The sequence below is a fragment of the Piliocolobus tephrosceles genome, chromosome 8 (assembly GCF_002776525.5).
Source record: "Piliocolobus tephrosceles isolate RC106 chromosome 8, ASM277652v3, whole genome shotgun sequence".
Classification (NCBI taxonomy): Eukaryota; Metazoa; Chordata; class Mammalia; order Primates; family Cercopithecidae; genus Piliocolobus; species Piliocolobus tephrosceles.
In genome coordinates this window covers 11,878,057-11,891,680 of record NC_045441.1, presented here as the reverse complement: position 1 = coordinate 11,891,680, position 13,624 = coordinate 11,878,057, and the positions used below count along the sequence as shown (strand labels likewise).

The 13,624-nt window shown below is 52.7% G+C and overlaps 1 protein-coding gene across 2 annotated transcripts in view; it reads left to right on the top strand.

Annotated features, from left to right (window-relative positions):
• MDH2 (malate dehydrogenase 2) overlaps positions 1 to 11,969 on the top strand; it is a 20,841-nt gene extending 8,872 nt beyond the window's left edge. For both annotated transcript variants that reach the window (XM_026456613.1, XM_026456614.1), the window contains 7 exons: positions 1,595 to 1,678; positions 2,152 to 2,261; positions 4,566 to 4,691; positions 7,699 to 7,776; positions 8,523 to 8,622; positions 9,277 to 9,428; positions 10,745 to 11,969. In XM_026456613.1, the coding sequence (XP_026312398.1) occupies positions 1,595 to 1,678; positions 2,152 to 2,261; positions 4,566 to 4,691; positions 7,699 to 7,776; positions 8,523 to 8,622; positions 9,277 to 9,428; positions 10,745 to 10,876 (782 nt within the window). In that variant the 3' untranslated portion in view covers positions 10,877 to 11,969. The remainder of the gene's footprint in view (positions 1 to 1,594; positions 1,679 to 2,151; positions 2,262 to 4,565; positions 4,692 to 7,698; positions 7,777 to 8,522; positions 8,623 to 9,276; positions 9,429 to 10,744) is intronic.
• The last annotated feature ends 1,655 nt before the right edge of the window (positions 11,970 to 13,624 follow it).

The window sequence follows — 13,624 nt, the reverse complement described above, 5'->3', positions numbered from 1 at the left end:
TTTTTTTTTTTTTTTTTTTTTTTTTTTTTTTTTTTGAGACAGAGTATCTTGCTCTGTCTCCCAGATGGAATACAGTGGCACAATCTTGGCTTACTGCAACCTCACCATCCTGGGTTCAAGTGATTCTCCTACCTCAGCCTCCCGAGTAGCTGGGACCACAGGCGCGTGCCACCATGCCCGGCTACTTTTTGTGTTTTTAGTAGAGATGGGGTTTCACCATGTTGGCCAGACTGGTCTAGAACTCCCGACCTCAAGTGATCCACCCACCTCGGCCTCCCAAAGTGCTGGAATTACAGGCATGAGCAACTGTGCCCAGCCCAAGTTCTTGATAAAATTATTTTTAAAGCTGTATTTTACCGTTTATGATAGCTCTGCTGTTGACCATTGACTGTTTCCTGTTTGCTTCTGTAAATATAAATATATTAATATAAGCTACAGTACGTATCTTTATCTTTATATCTTGTTTAACTCTTAGAGTTCTAAACACAGAATTAGTAGGTATGAGTATTTCAAAGCATTTACTATAAAGTTTCAAATTGCTTTCCAGAAAGGTTCTACTGATTTCTTTCCCCTCCAACAGCATATGAGGATACCATGTCTGATGGCGTTTACATGAGTCTTAAGTTGGTGTGACCAACTGGGGAGGCTGCCTGGCAAATTCTATGTTCATGCACCTTCCAGAGTTCTCTGAACGGGTTGCCCATTTTCTTTTGGGCTGTATATTTGGGTTAAGAAGGCTCCTGCATTAAGGAAATAGTCAAGATCAAAGCAGATTTTGGATATTTTAGCAAATTTCTCTGAAATCTTTGAAAACATACTTTTTCCTTCAGATGATAGGAGTAAACGAAATAGTAATATTTACAGTCTGTCAGCACAGGACGTTTCCTTTCCTGGCCTTCATTGCCTTCTGATCAAGGAGTTTGGGCCGACACGGTGGCTCACACCTGTAATCCCAGTGCTTTGGGAGGCCAAAGTAGGTGGATCACTTGAGTTCAGGAGTTCAAAACCAGCCTGGCCAACCTGGTGAAACCCCTTCTCTACTAAAAATACAAAAATTAACCAAATGTGGTGGTGCACACCTATAATCCCAGCTACTTGGGAGGCTGAAACAGGAGAATCACATGAAGCCGGGAGGTGGAGGTTGCAGTGAGCCAAGATCGTACCACTGCACTCCAGCCTGGGTGACAGAGCAAGACTCCATCTCAAAAAAAAAAAAGAGTTTTCATCAGGATGGTGGTGGGGAATGAGCAGCTCCTCATTCTGACTGGAGGCCAAGAGTGACTTACAATGCTCATGAGTAGGATGAAGACAAGCAGTGGCTCAGTTCGCTTTTGTGGAAACCTGGAGGGCTTGACCCATTCTAGCTGGGGCCTGGGCAAGGAGAGGCTGGGGAAAGCAGGGTAGAAGGGGAGGGTTCCTGCCACAGGGATTGTCAGCTCGCAGGGCAGTAGTCGTTAACGGAAGGAAGTCATGTTATAGGTGGGGCTTCTAGCCTTTCTCGAGGCCATTAGTTGGCATTAAGGCCAGGGCTGAACTTTCCAGGCCTCTCTGAATCAGAAGTGGTGACATTTCTCTTTTGGGGTGTTTGTTCTAGGCTACCTCGGACCTGAACAGCTGCCTGACTGCCTAAAAGGTTGTGATGTGGTAGTTATTCCGGCCGGAGTCCCCAGAAAACCAGGTTTGTGTTTGAAAGCCTTGTCTGGTACCTCCCCACTTGAAGATGTGGGGATTAAACCCATTTTCTATTAAAAATGGGTTTAATCTGGTTGCTTTTTCGTAGGAAAAATGCCACCAGCTCCCGTTGCCTGTGGGGTAAAGGTCACATCTCTGTTGGCCTAGGATCAAAGTCGTCTTGCCATTTCCCTGTGCCTCTGTGCACAGACGCCATTCCCTCTCCTCAGCCCCACACTACCTTGGGGGTTCTTATTAAACCTCGATGGTCCTTCTCAGATGTTGTCCTCCCCTGCTCCACCCACACAGACCTCGCTTCTGGCACTCATCGTGCTGGATCGTTTACCCTGCAAGAGAGACTGACTTGAAACGGGGACCTTGAGTGGCTAAATTTCGTGTAACAGCTGACACTCAGCACATTCCGCCTGTCTGGAAATTTGTGGTGTTCTCTGTTAACATCTCATATTGGATCATTTCCAGGCATGACCCGGGACGACCTGTTTAACACCAATGCCACGATTGTGGCCACCCTGGCCGCTGCCTGTGCCCAGCACTGCCCAGAAGCCATGATCTGCATCATTGCCAATCCGGTGAGTGTGGCAGCGCCCGGCCCTTGCAGCTGTGGCAGGCGCTTAGGCGCTGACAGCGCGTGGAAGGCTCATGATTTGCAGCAGAGGCTGCTGATGTGCTGGGGAGATGGGGGGGTACACAGATGAAGGGGCTGAGATGGAGAGGTCGGGTGCACTAAGCAGAGGCCCGTCCGTGCGTTTCCTAAGGACCCCTTCCAGCATGAACTGAACGAGCATTGGGAGCGTTGTCACAGCCGCGAGCTTTGGGCAGATCCTGTCTCTCTCTGCTTTAGTTTCCTCACTGAAGAGAAGTCCATTCTCAAGGCTCCTTTCAGCCACGATTGTGGTGGCCTGTTGATTACCTTTTTGACACAGTAGCTCCTACTTATCCGGGGCAGTATGTTCCAAGAGCCCAGTAGGTGCCTGAAACTGTGGAGAGTACTGAGCCCTGTATATACCATGTGTTTTCCTAGGCATACGCACCTATGATAAGTTAATTCATAAACTAGGCACAGTAAGAGATTAACAACAACAACTAATAGTAAAACAATCATTACAAGAGACTATAATAAAAGTTATTTCTTTCCTTTTAGTCAGGAACTTTTGCCTTCTCGCTTAAGGGAAGTACTTAAGACTTCTCTGGTTTCTGCAAATTGCCAGCATCACTACTCTTGCACTTTGGGGCCATTATGAAGTAAAATAAGGCAACTGGAACACAAGCATTGTGATCTCTCAACAGCTGCTCCGATAACCAAGATGGCTCCTAAGTGACTCAGGGACAGGTGGTGTAGACGTATGAGTTTGCTGGGCAAAGGGTTGACCCCTGTCCTGGGCGGGATGGAGCCAGAGTTCATCCTGCTACTCAGGATGGCATGCAGTTTTTTTTGTTTGTTTTTGGTGTTTTTTTTCTTTTTTGGTTTTTTTTTTTTGGCTCTGTCGCCCAGGTCGGAGTGCAGTGGCGCGACCTTGGCTCACTGCAACCTCTGCCTCCCGGGTTCAAGCGATTCTCCTGCCTCAGCCTCCTGAGTCGCTGGGATTACAGGCGCACGCCACGATGCCCAGCTAATTTTTGTATTTTTAGTAGAGACAGGGTTTCGCCATGTTGGCCAGGCTGGTCTCAAACTCCCAGCCTCAGGTGATCCTCCTGCCTCGGCCTCCCAGAGTGTGGGGATTACAGGCATGAGCCACTGTGCCCAGCTGGTTTAAAACCCATGAGTTATTTATTTCTGAAATTTTCCATGTAGTAATTTCAGACCTCAGTTGACTGCTGGTAATCAACACAGCAGAAAGTGAAACCATGGATAAGGTGGGACTGTCTGCATTCTCCTCAGGATTTCCATTCCTGGGCCCGTCGTCCCCGTCCCTTCACTCACAGTCGTAGACACACACAGCCCCCCAGGCCCCACTCACTGGATTTTGCAGGTAGCTGCTTACTCTCAGAAGCGTTGAGTCCCACGCCATCACTGAGGGCGGCCGTGGTTCCCCAGCTTGACCTGCAGGGCCTTGTGCTCGTTTAACAGCAGCCCCCTCGCTGCTCCTTCCCGGCAGAGCCTGGGTCCTGGTATCTGAGGATGAGGATCGATGGAGGTGAAGGGGCAGGGACCGTGATGTCACTGAGAGGTGTGGATGCCAGCGGGCATGCAGAGCTCATGCTCCTGGCCTCTGAGGGTCCTGCCTTCCCCTGAAGCTCGCCCTCCTCAGGGTGGTGGGTCACAAGTAGAGAGCTGCTGTTCCCTTTGTTGGTGAGCTAACCATTGCCTGATACAAACCTTGCCGTTAGGTCATCTTCCGGCGTGCCGGGTGATGTGTTCAGCACTCCCCCTGCATGAAGTCTTTTAGTCTTTACAATGACTACATGAGGTCATCATTTCCCCCGCTTACAGAAGAAAAAACTGGGTCCCAGGGAGTTAGGATGACCTGGCCAGGGTCATAGCACAGAGGGAACAAGCTGCCCGTGGACCTACTTCCTTGGAGCGCACAGCCACTGTGCGCCGCCCTCCCGTCAGGAGTGGCCCTGCGGCTGTGAGTCCCGGCCGCGCGGAAGGTGACCTGTGAAGGCCTCATCACACATTTCAGCTAATAGCTGAAGGGCCACCAAGGGAAGAAGCATCCTCTACAGTCAAGGGTTTCTTTGTTCACGTGGTGTGGCCTGTCCTTTGTGGCGGGTGGCTTGCCAGTACACAGTTATCAGACAGGGCGGTTAATGTGGCGTCTTTGGACTAGTTAGACCTTTGGGAGGGTCTGACAAAAAGCCCTTTTCCTTCTGTGGCTTGGCCCTGCTCTTGGAACCCAGGGCAAGCCACGCCTGTCTCTTGGATGTCCTAGGTTAACTCCACCATCCCCATCACAGCAGAAGTTTTCAAGAAGCACGGAGTGTACAACCCCAGCAAGATCTTCGGCGTGACGACCCTGGACATCGTCAGAGCCAACACCTTTGTTGCAGAGCTGAAGGTAAGGGCGGCGTGAGTGTTGCTCAGGTGACCTTTCTGAACTTCTTCCGCCACCCGTGCTCATTTATGGGCATGGAAGACACCAGGGCCTGCCCAGGTCACATGTCACTTGGGGGTTTTCAGTGTGTTGAGAGTTCGCTCTCTTGGTGGAAGCAGCCCCCGTGTTTCCTGTGGGGTCCAGGCACCTGGCCCCAACAGGCGTCAACTCTGGCCAGCGTCTGTCTCCCGGCTCTCGCTGTCTTCCTTCTCGCCAAGAGCACTGTGGGTTCACAACCTTCTCTGGGCTTCTTAGTGGCTAGACTTGGACGGGGCTCCCCCAGTCCTCCCCTTTCTCCCCTTTGTAGCTGAAAACTGGTCCTAAGAGGATTTATCTGCTGGCCACTAGGTAAAGGGTGGGAAAATTAACAAACATGAAGAACTGAGGAAAGTGGCGGAAGTCCCAAAGTATCAGAATTGTTGTTGGCCCTGGTCCCTGGCACTGACTTTTTGGGTTGCCTGTGGTACCTTACGCTGGAGAGTCCTGGCCTGGCCAGGTGCCTGGCCCCTTGGGCTGCTGGACTGAGACTGAGCTGCTGGGTGTGGCTTGAGGTCAGCTTGATTTGGTGCCAGTGCCAGGCCTGGAGTCCTCAGTGCGTTGCACAGCCTGCTTTCGACTCGCTTCCGTTGTGGAGCCTGCAGAACCACTTTCTTTGGCCCCAAAAAGGATTCCTCTTGAGCTTCAGCCCTTTTCGTTCTGATGGCAGATTTGAGGTTATGCGCGCGGCGTGGTGGGAAGTGCACACATAACACCCTCGGCCTCCATTTTACTCCTAAGTGCCAGGCACATCTGCTTCTGAGGAGTTAGAGGTGCAGACACGGCAGCACGTACCTGAGGGCCTGGTGCTGGGGCTCCGTTACAGGTGTGGGGGTCAGAGAGGTTCGAAAGGCATGGCCCCAGGCCTTGGAGTTCCATGGAATGGGAGAGAGACTTGAATCCAAGAGACAGTTTAAGCCGGGCACGGTGGCTTATGCCTGTCATCCCAGCACTTCGGGAGGCTGAGGTGGGAGGGCCACTTGAGACTGCAGTGAGCTGTGATTGCACCACTGCACTCCGGCCTGGGTGACAGAGCAAAACCCTGTCTGTTAAAAAAAAAGAAAAAAAGACAGTTTGAGTGAGCAGGTGAACACAGGTATGTACAGCGTTCCCCTGGGATTGCCACAGTCCGGAAGTGGACACACCAGGCAGGGTACCACCTCCCACCTCCAGAGGCACAGCCCCTGGCGTCCTGGAGGCAACAGAGTTCATTCTCGTGGGCTCTCAGGGCTGGGCATACCCCAGGCCCTAGCCCTGCCCTGCACCACAGCGGCCACTAGCTACATGTGGCTATTTATGGTTAAATAACATTAAAATTGTATCCCTCTTCCACACAAACCACATTTAAGATGTTCCGTGGCCACATATGGCTCTTCTGTCCTCACAGAAAGTCCTGTTAGGCAGTCCTGTCTCAGCCTTGAAGCCTCACTGTTAGGAGTTGGGGACAGGGTACCTTGGCCCTTGTGAGACCCCCTGGCCCCCGCCTCCAACAGTGAAGTGGGCTGTCATTGCCCCCGGCTGCCTGACCTTCTGGAAATTTCTTGTATCAAGAATGCATATCAATCCTAAAACTTCCGATGGCTGGTTCCTCCCTCATCCTCTCACCTGCCATATTCCCTTTCAACATGACTCCAGGACCTCCCAGGCCAATGCCACGTTCCCCTTTGCTGCAGAGCTGCCCTGTCCCCTGTCTTAGCATGCACCACTGGAACATCCATTTCGAGGACAGGCCTCTGGAAAGCAGGGCTGTGTCCCTTCAGCCCCGTGTCCCTGGTGACCACACAGTGCCTGCACCTGTGTGCTTACACACAGCCACGCTAAACCTCACAGGTCTTTGGTCCCCAGCTCCATGAAGCTGATCCTGCTTTGCCCATGCGTGAGACTGATCCTCCCTCTCCCTGGCCAGCCTCATTTCCCAACCTAGGGCTGGGCTCTTGAGCGACCATGGCCGTCGGGGCAGGTGGTTGTTCCCTCCCTGCCATTACTCCCACCAGGTTATTGTCTATTTTAAGAAATACTTGGTTCAGCCGGGTGCAGTGGTGCATGCCTGGAATCCCAGCACTTTGGCAAGCCAATGCAGGAGGATGACTTGAGCCTGGGAGTTCAGGACCAGCCTGGGCAACATGGCAACACCCCATCTCTACAAAACATCTAAAAAACATAAGTTGGGTGTGGAGATGTGTGCTGCTTCAGAGGCTGAGGTGGGAGGATCATTGAGTCCAGGAGGCGAGGTTGCAGCCAGCCAAGATTGTGCCACTACACTCCAGCCTGGAAGATAGAGAACCTATCTAAAAGGAACCTGTCTAAAAAGAGAACCTGTCTAACAAAACAAAACAAAAACCTGGTTCACAGATCCTTGGGGGCGTGGTACCTCCAGGTTAAGAAGTGAGGCAGCCTTGAACTGTGGTGTTTGGACCCATAGAGTCAGTTTGTTCTTTTTGTCCCGATCACTGTTTGAGGTGCCAGACTTCTCACCCCTGGGTGCCCTGGAATGGGTTTGAATTTTGCTCCGTGGGGCCTGAAGAAAAGGGAACTTGGATTGTTCTGTGTGGAGAGGAGTCTGGGTTTGTGCCTGGGGAGTGGAGCCGGCTCTGGGAAAGAGGATGTCAGGCCCGGCAGGGGGCCTCCGCAGGGGGCAGCATCCTCCTGTGCCCATCCCCAGTGGGCACAAATGCTCACTGTGAAGGAAGGACCTGTGGTGGCCTTGCCAGATGGCGGCGAGCCCTCACGGCACCTGCTGGCGCTCATGCTCAGCCTTTCGGGGCACCATGGCAGGAGATCCAAGTGCAGCAGGGGCTGGACAGGGCCTCCTCCCAGCTCACTCTTCCACCCTGAGTTCTCGGGGCTTTTCCAGTGTTGCGGTTCTGGATGGCTGTGACATGTTTCATACTGAAAGAGCTTGTTAACTCATCCAGCTTCACACTTTGTTCACCAGGGTTTGGATCCAGCTCGAGTCAACGTCCCTGTCATTGGTGGCCATGCCGGGAAGACCATCATCCCCCTGATCTCTCAGGTAGACGCATGTGACTTTGTGAGGGGCTTCAAGGTCAGGAACCGCTTTACTAGGCCCTGCTCTGATGTGGTCTGGGCAGACTGGAGAAGACCTGACCGTGCGCAGGGTTTTGGAATGGCTCCTGTTGTAGGCAGCCCCGCCCCTCTGCCGCAGGGTGGTGTCAGTCCTGGAGCGGAAGCTGCTCAGGGGCCCCCCGGCTCCAGCACGCAAGGAGAACCACTGTTGGGAACCTCACTGGGTTACCGGTTAGGCCGGAGCGGGCAAGGTGCTTTTTTCAAAAATGAGTCCAGGGCTGGACACAGTGGCTCATACTTGTAATCCCAGCATTTGGGAGGCCGAAGCGGGAGGATTGCTTGAGCCTGGGAGGTTGAGGCTGCAGTGAGCCATGATGCACCACTGCACCACTCAAGCCTGGGCGACAGAGCAAGACCCTGGCCTCAAAAAACAAATGAGTAGGGGACTCACCACACTTCCCAACAGAGTTGATTTGACTTTTTCTTGTTTTTTTAATCTTTTTATTATTATTTTTTTGCTGCTCCTTGTGGAGCAGGGCTACCCCACAGGCATTGTGCCCAGAGTAGTGTGTCATTTTTCTATAAAGGTTTTCTTTTTCTTCTTTATAGAAAACCTTTCCCATGCCTTGGTGATGGGAGGGAGAGGAGAGGTCGGGAGTAGTGGGAGCAGGAGGCGGTGGGTCTGGAGTCATGGGCCAGAAGCCACTCACTGACCCCACGCTTGGCTTGCAGTGCACCCCCAAGGTGGACTTTCCCCAGGACCAGCTGACGGCGCTCACTGGGCGGATCCAGGAGGCCGGCACGGAGGTGGTCAAGGCTAAAGCCGGAGCAGGTAGAGTCTTAGGCAGCCCTGGGGCTGGGTGCCAGTGAGGCCCTGCAAGAGCTCAGGGTTGGGGAGAAATGCTGCTTGTCCCTGGGCACGGACGGTCCTTTTCAGTGTTGACTTGCAGTTGCCTGGTGGAAAATCCCTGTGTGAGAGGGCAGCTCAGCCTGCTTTGTGGGGTTAAGAGTCATTTTTGAGGCCGGGCGCCATGGCTCAAGCCTGTAATCCCAGCACTTTGGGAGGCCGAGACGGGCGGATCACAAGGTCAGGAGATCGAGACCATCCTGGCTAACACGGTGAAACCCCATCTCTACTAAAAATACAAAAAAACTAGCCGGGCGAGGTGGCGGGCGCCTATAGTCCCAGCTACTCAGGAGGCTGAGGCAGGAGAATGGCGTAAACCCGGGAGGCGGAGCTTGCAGTGAGCCGAGCACTCCAGCCTGGGTGACAGAGTGAGACTCCGTCTCAAAAAAAAAAAGTCATTTTTGAGGATGGCAGAGCCAATTGCACACCATTCATGTACAAGTAAAAAGAAATTAGGAGTGCTGACTGAAATTCTCGACTGTCAGGCTGGAAGGTGTGCAGGTTTCTTGGCTGGCGGGATGACTCACCTGGGCATCACAGTGTGGCGCCAGCCTGGCTAACCTGCCTGTGTACCCCTAGGCTCCGCCACCCTCTCCATGGCGTATGCCGGCGCCCGCTTCGTCTTCTCCCTTGTGGATGCAATGAATGGAAAGGAAGGTGTTGTGGAGTGTTCCTTTGTTAAGTCACAGGAAACAGAATGTACCTACTTCTCCACACCACTGCTGCTTGGGGTACGTACCCGGGCATGGGTCCTTCTGACTGTGGAAGAAGGAGTGTTCCCTCTGCTTAAGCCTCAGGAGCTCTCCCAAGCCCTTTGTGCAGTAACCTCATGTCCTGCCTGGCAAGCGCTGGGGTTTTCGAGGGTGGACGCACACCCAAGAAAGAAGAACTGGGAGGATCATGGACTGTGAAGGGCGAACCTCCCGGCAAGTGGGTCTCCTTCCCTGCAGTTTGACAGCGGGTGCCCAGCAGCTACAGGAATGCTGACTGATGAGACACTCCATCTCCAGGCAGCCCAGGGAGGCCTCCCCACCCTGCCTGAACACCTCCCTGTTGCTCCTTGTTAGTCTTGTTCTGACTGCGGGGGCTGCTAGGCCCAATTCCTCTGCCCTGTCCAGATAGCCTGAGTCTTCAGCAAACAGAAACCCTTAGGTCTCACTCATACGCCCTCGAGCCGAGTTTCCATTTCTCACCTGTGGGCAGAAATCAAGCAGATGTGTGGTTGCCTTCGTCATGTGACCAGAAAGTATCAAGACCCTTTGGGCCACCCCAGGGCCTTTCTCAGAGATGCTCCAATGCAGAAAGATCCTTCAGCTGTGGTCGCAGGCCTTGGTGAGAGACAGGCACTCAACAGTGTAGTTCTGTCTCCGTGTCAGTGCAGGTGTGTGGTGTGGCGGGGCCTGCAGGTGAGACACACCCAGCTCTCATAGGCCCTCGAGCCAGGGGAGGCAGTAGCAGGGGATTGAGTTGAGGTGAGGACTGAGGCTGTTGCCAAACTGCTCAGTTTCTGGAGGTGAGACAGTGGCAGAGACACCTGTTGTTTTTGCCAATGTCAGACATTTACCTACTTAGTGACACCTGATTCAGGTGACTGTGACAATGTGTTCAGTCCTTTACCAACCTTGGGGGGAGAGACGAACCCAGAAACAGGCTCTGTTGGGGAGAATACAGTGAAGTGTTCCTGATGATCGAGTGCCTGGCGTCCGGGTGCTTGTCGCACTGTCCTCGTGTGCACCGAGGTAGATGGTGCTTGTTTTATAGCTAAGGAAACACATTTGGAAGGTCAGTCATTGTCCAGGGTACGTTTCTAGGCAATGACAGTGCTGGGACCCCTGCCTGGCACCCTCTGACCGTGAGCCTCACACTCCCGACCGCAGCTCAGTCCCACCCGCCCGGTCAGCAAGGTGCCCCCAGCAGAGCACCCAGAAGCCACAAGTGTAGACAGACTCCTCGGTAGGGCTGTTAAAGCGACAGGTCGGGGTTTCTGTAACAAGCGCTTTCCTGGAAACTTCATTTTAACATGTTCCCATCTCCCTCTGTCCCTCAGAAAAAGGGCATTGAGAAGAACCTGGGCATTGGCCAAGTCTCCTCTTTTGAGGAGAAGATGATCTCGGATGCCATTCCCGAGCTGAAGGCCTCCATCAAGAAGGGGGAAGATTTCGTGAAGACCCTGAAGTGAGCCGCCGTGACAGGTGGCCAGTTTCCTTAATTTATAAAGGCATCATGTCACTGCAAAGCTGTTGCAGATAACCTTTGTATTTTAATTTGCTTTGGTGATGATTACTGTATTAACATCATCATGCCTTCCAAATTGTGGGTGGCTCGATGGACACATCAATAAAAGCCGTCCTTGATTTTATTTTTCAAGGTCCCTTCTGTCAGTGCTGTGCTTTCTTCCCTGTGAGAGCTGACTGTAGAGTGTCTGCCACCTCTTCATTACTAATCAGAATTAGATGATGTTTAACTGTTAGACTGAAGCGTGACGCTTTCATCAGTAGCTTCAAGAAAGTCTAAAATGTTAATTTGTGGAATTGGACACAGTATTCACAGTTTACCTGTACGTGCTCCTCCCGTCCCTTCTGTTGGACCCTTGCATCGCCGGGGCCTGATTCCTCTCAGGGGTGGTTCACCCACACAGGGTCATAGTTCAGCGGTGAACGCCGGGCAGCCGTTTTCTGGCTAAGCAAATAGCATGTTTCTCTTTGAGCTTCCTCTGCTGACCTCTGTCCCCCTTGGGATTTCATCTTCTGACCAAACCCTGATGTTCAGTGGCAGAGACAGCCCATGGCCAGAGCTGTGGGGACACCAGGGTGGGGGTGCGCGTGGACAAACCCCAGCTGCTGTGTCAAGGCTGAGGATGCCGTGCCGCCATCAAAAGGGGGTTCCAGGTTTTCCATCAGTGGCCTAAAGAAGGGACTTCGTCTTACTGAGGAGTGGGGAATTAAAGAGATTTGACTCCCTTTAGTGTGGGGGGCAGTCCATTCCCCAGACGCTGCGGCCTCTGAAGTGGAAACTGAAAGCTGCATACGTGGGAAGGAGCTTTCTAGCAACAGGCAGTGGCCTTCAGTGGAAGAGGGAGGGCTACAGGTGTGCCCAGTACTTCGATGTTCATCTGCCCACAACAGCTTTTTTTTTTTTTTTTCTTCAAAAAAACTAAAGCTGAAATGGATTTTATCATAAAGGATCGCATTGTTTTCTTCTACAAGTAATACATGTTCATTGTGTAAAACCCAAAAAGCAGCTAAAAAATAAAGCGGGAAAGGAACCACCGGCAATATTTGTCTTCTCTTGCATATTTCATAGGTTGAGAGAAGGAAGCCTGCTCTAACTACTGTTAGAGGTTATCTGCTACTGTAACAATCCCAGCCCTCTCCAGTCTAGTGGCTTTTAGGGTCTTTCTGTTCGTATCTCCTGACCCTGGGGGTTGTCAGGGCTCAGCTGGGTGGTTCTGTGCCCACAGCTCCCACTGCAGTCTGGAGGCTTGGCTGGATTAGAGCACGTGAGGCTGAGGTTTGGGAGATGCCCGGACAGCAGGCCTGTTCCCCAAGGTCTTGGACCTCTCCTTCTCCACGGGGCCTGTATAGCAAGGTCCACAGGTTCCTTGATGACTCGGTTCCCACAGGCAAAAGCAGAAGCTGCCAGGCTCTAAGGCTTGGGCTGAGAACTGGCCCAGCTTTGCTTGCACTGCATTCTCTAGGTTAGAGCAAGTCATAAGGCCCCCACCCACATGGGCAGGAACCACACGAGGGTGGGGCTGCGGGAGACCTGACCCTTTGGTGGCCATTTTTGGAGATGAGCTGCCCGCCGCCCCGCATCCTTTCACTGTGTGTATTTGCCCTTGTCACTTTTCTAAATTTTTCTCTAGAGACAGGGTCTCTGTCGCCCAGGCTGGAGTGCAGTCATGTGATCATGCCTCACCGCAGCCTCCAACCCCTGGGCTCAAGCGATAATCCCACGTCAGCCTCCCCAGTAGCTGGGACTATGGGTGCCTGCCACTGCATTCGGCTAATTTTATCATTTTTTGTAGAGACTGGGGACAGGGGGACGGGGGGGACTTGCTGTTTCCCAGGCCGGTCCTCCTGGCCTTGATCATTCCTCCCACCTCGGCCTCCCAAAGTGCTGGGATTACGGGCATGAGCCACTGTGCCCCGCCATTATTTTCACAGCTGGATAACCTTGAGGGTGGATAACTCGGTGGTTTCGGTTTTCACTGCTGTAGAGAGCAGGACTCTGAGCGTGGTACTTTAGCGCTGTTTCCTCCTGGTGGTTCTGTGTGCAGAGCACTATGCTGGCTGTATTTGGGGTGCATTTACCATTTTATGGGATCCTTGCAACAACCCTGACAGGACCTGGGACTCAAGCTAGGTCAGGTTGTGTCTCGGTTGAGGGTGGTCACTACCTCTCCATATAAACCAAGGGCTGCCCCTTAAGAACCCCGCAGAGAGTTTGCTCAGGATACTCCCACTGGGGTGGGAGGAATGCTTGAGCCCAGGAGCTCAAGGTTGCTGTGACCTGTGATCGCACCACTGCACTCCAGCCTGGGAGACAGAGCGAGACTCATCTCAAAAAAAAAAAAAAAAGAGGCCCATTTCTGGCTCCATCTCAGAAGTTCAGCTCTAGCATCCTAAAGGGAGGACCTGGAACCTAGAATATCCTAACTTCTTTCAGATGATGATGAAGGGGACTGGAGATACTGGCTGTCCCTGGGCTATTCACCCTCTAGGCCTGCCCCTGCCTTCCAGGGCTTAGAGATGAGTCAGGTACTGAGAATCCACAAGAAAAATGCCGAGGAAGTACTGTGGGACTCCAGAGGAGGGCAGAGTTACTTCATGTCTTGGCAGAGCGTCAGGGAGGACTGCCCCTATCAAGATCCCTAGGAGGAGGGAAGAGGAGGAGGAGGAGATGGCATATGCTCTGGCTCTGCAGG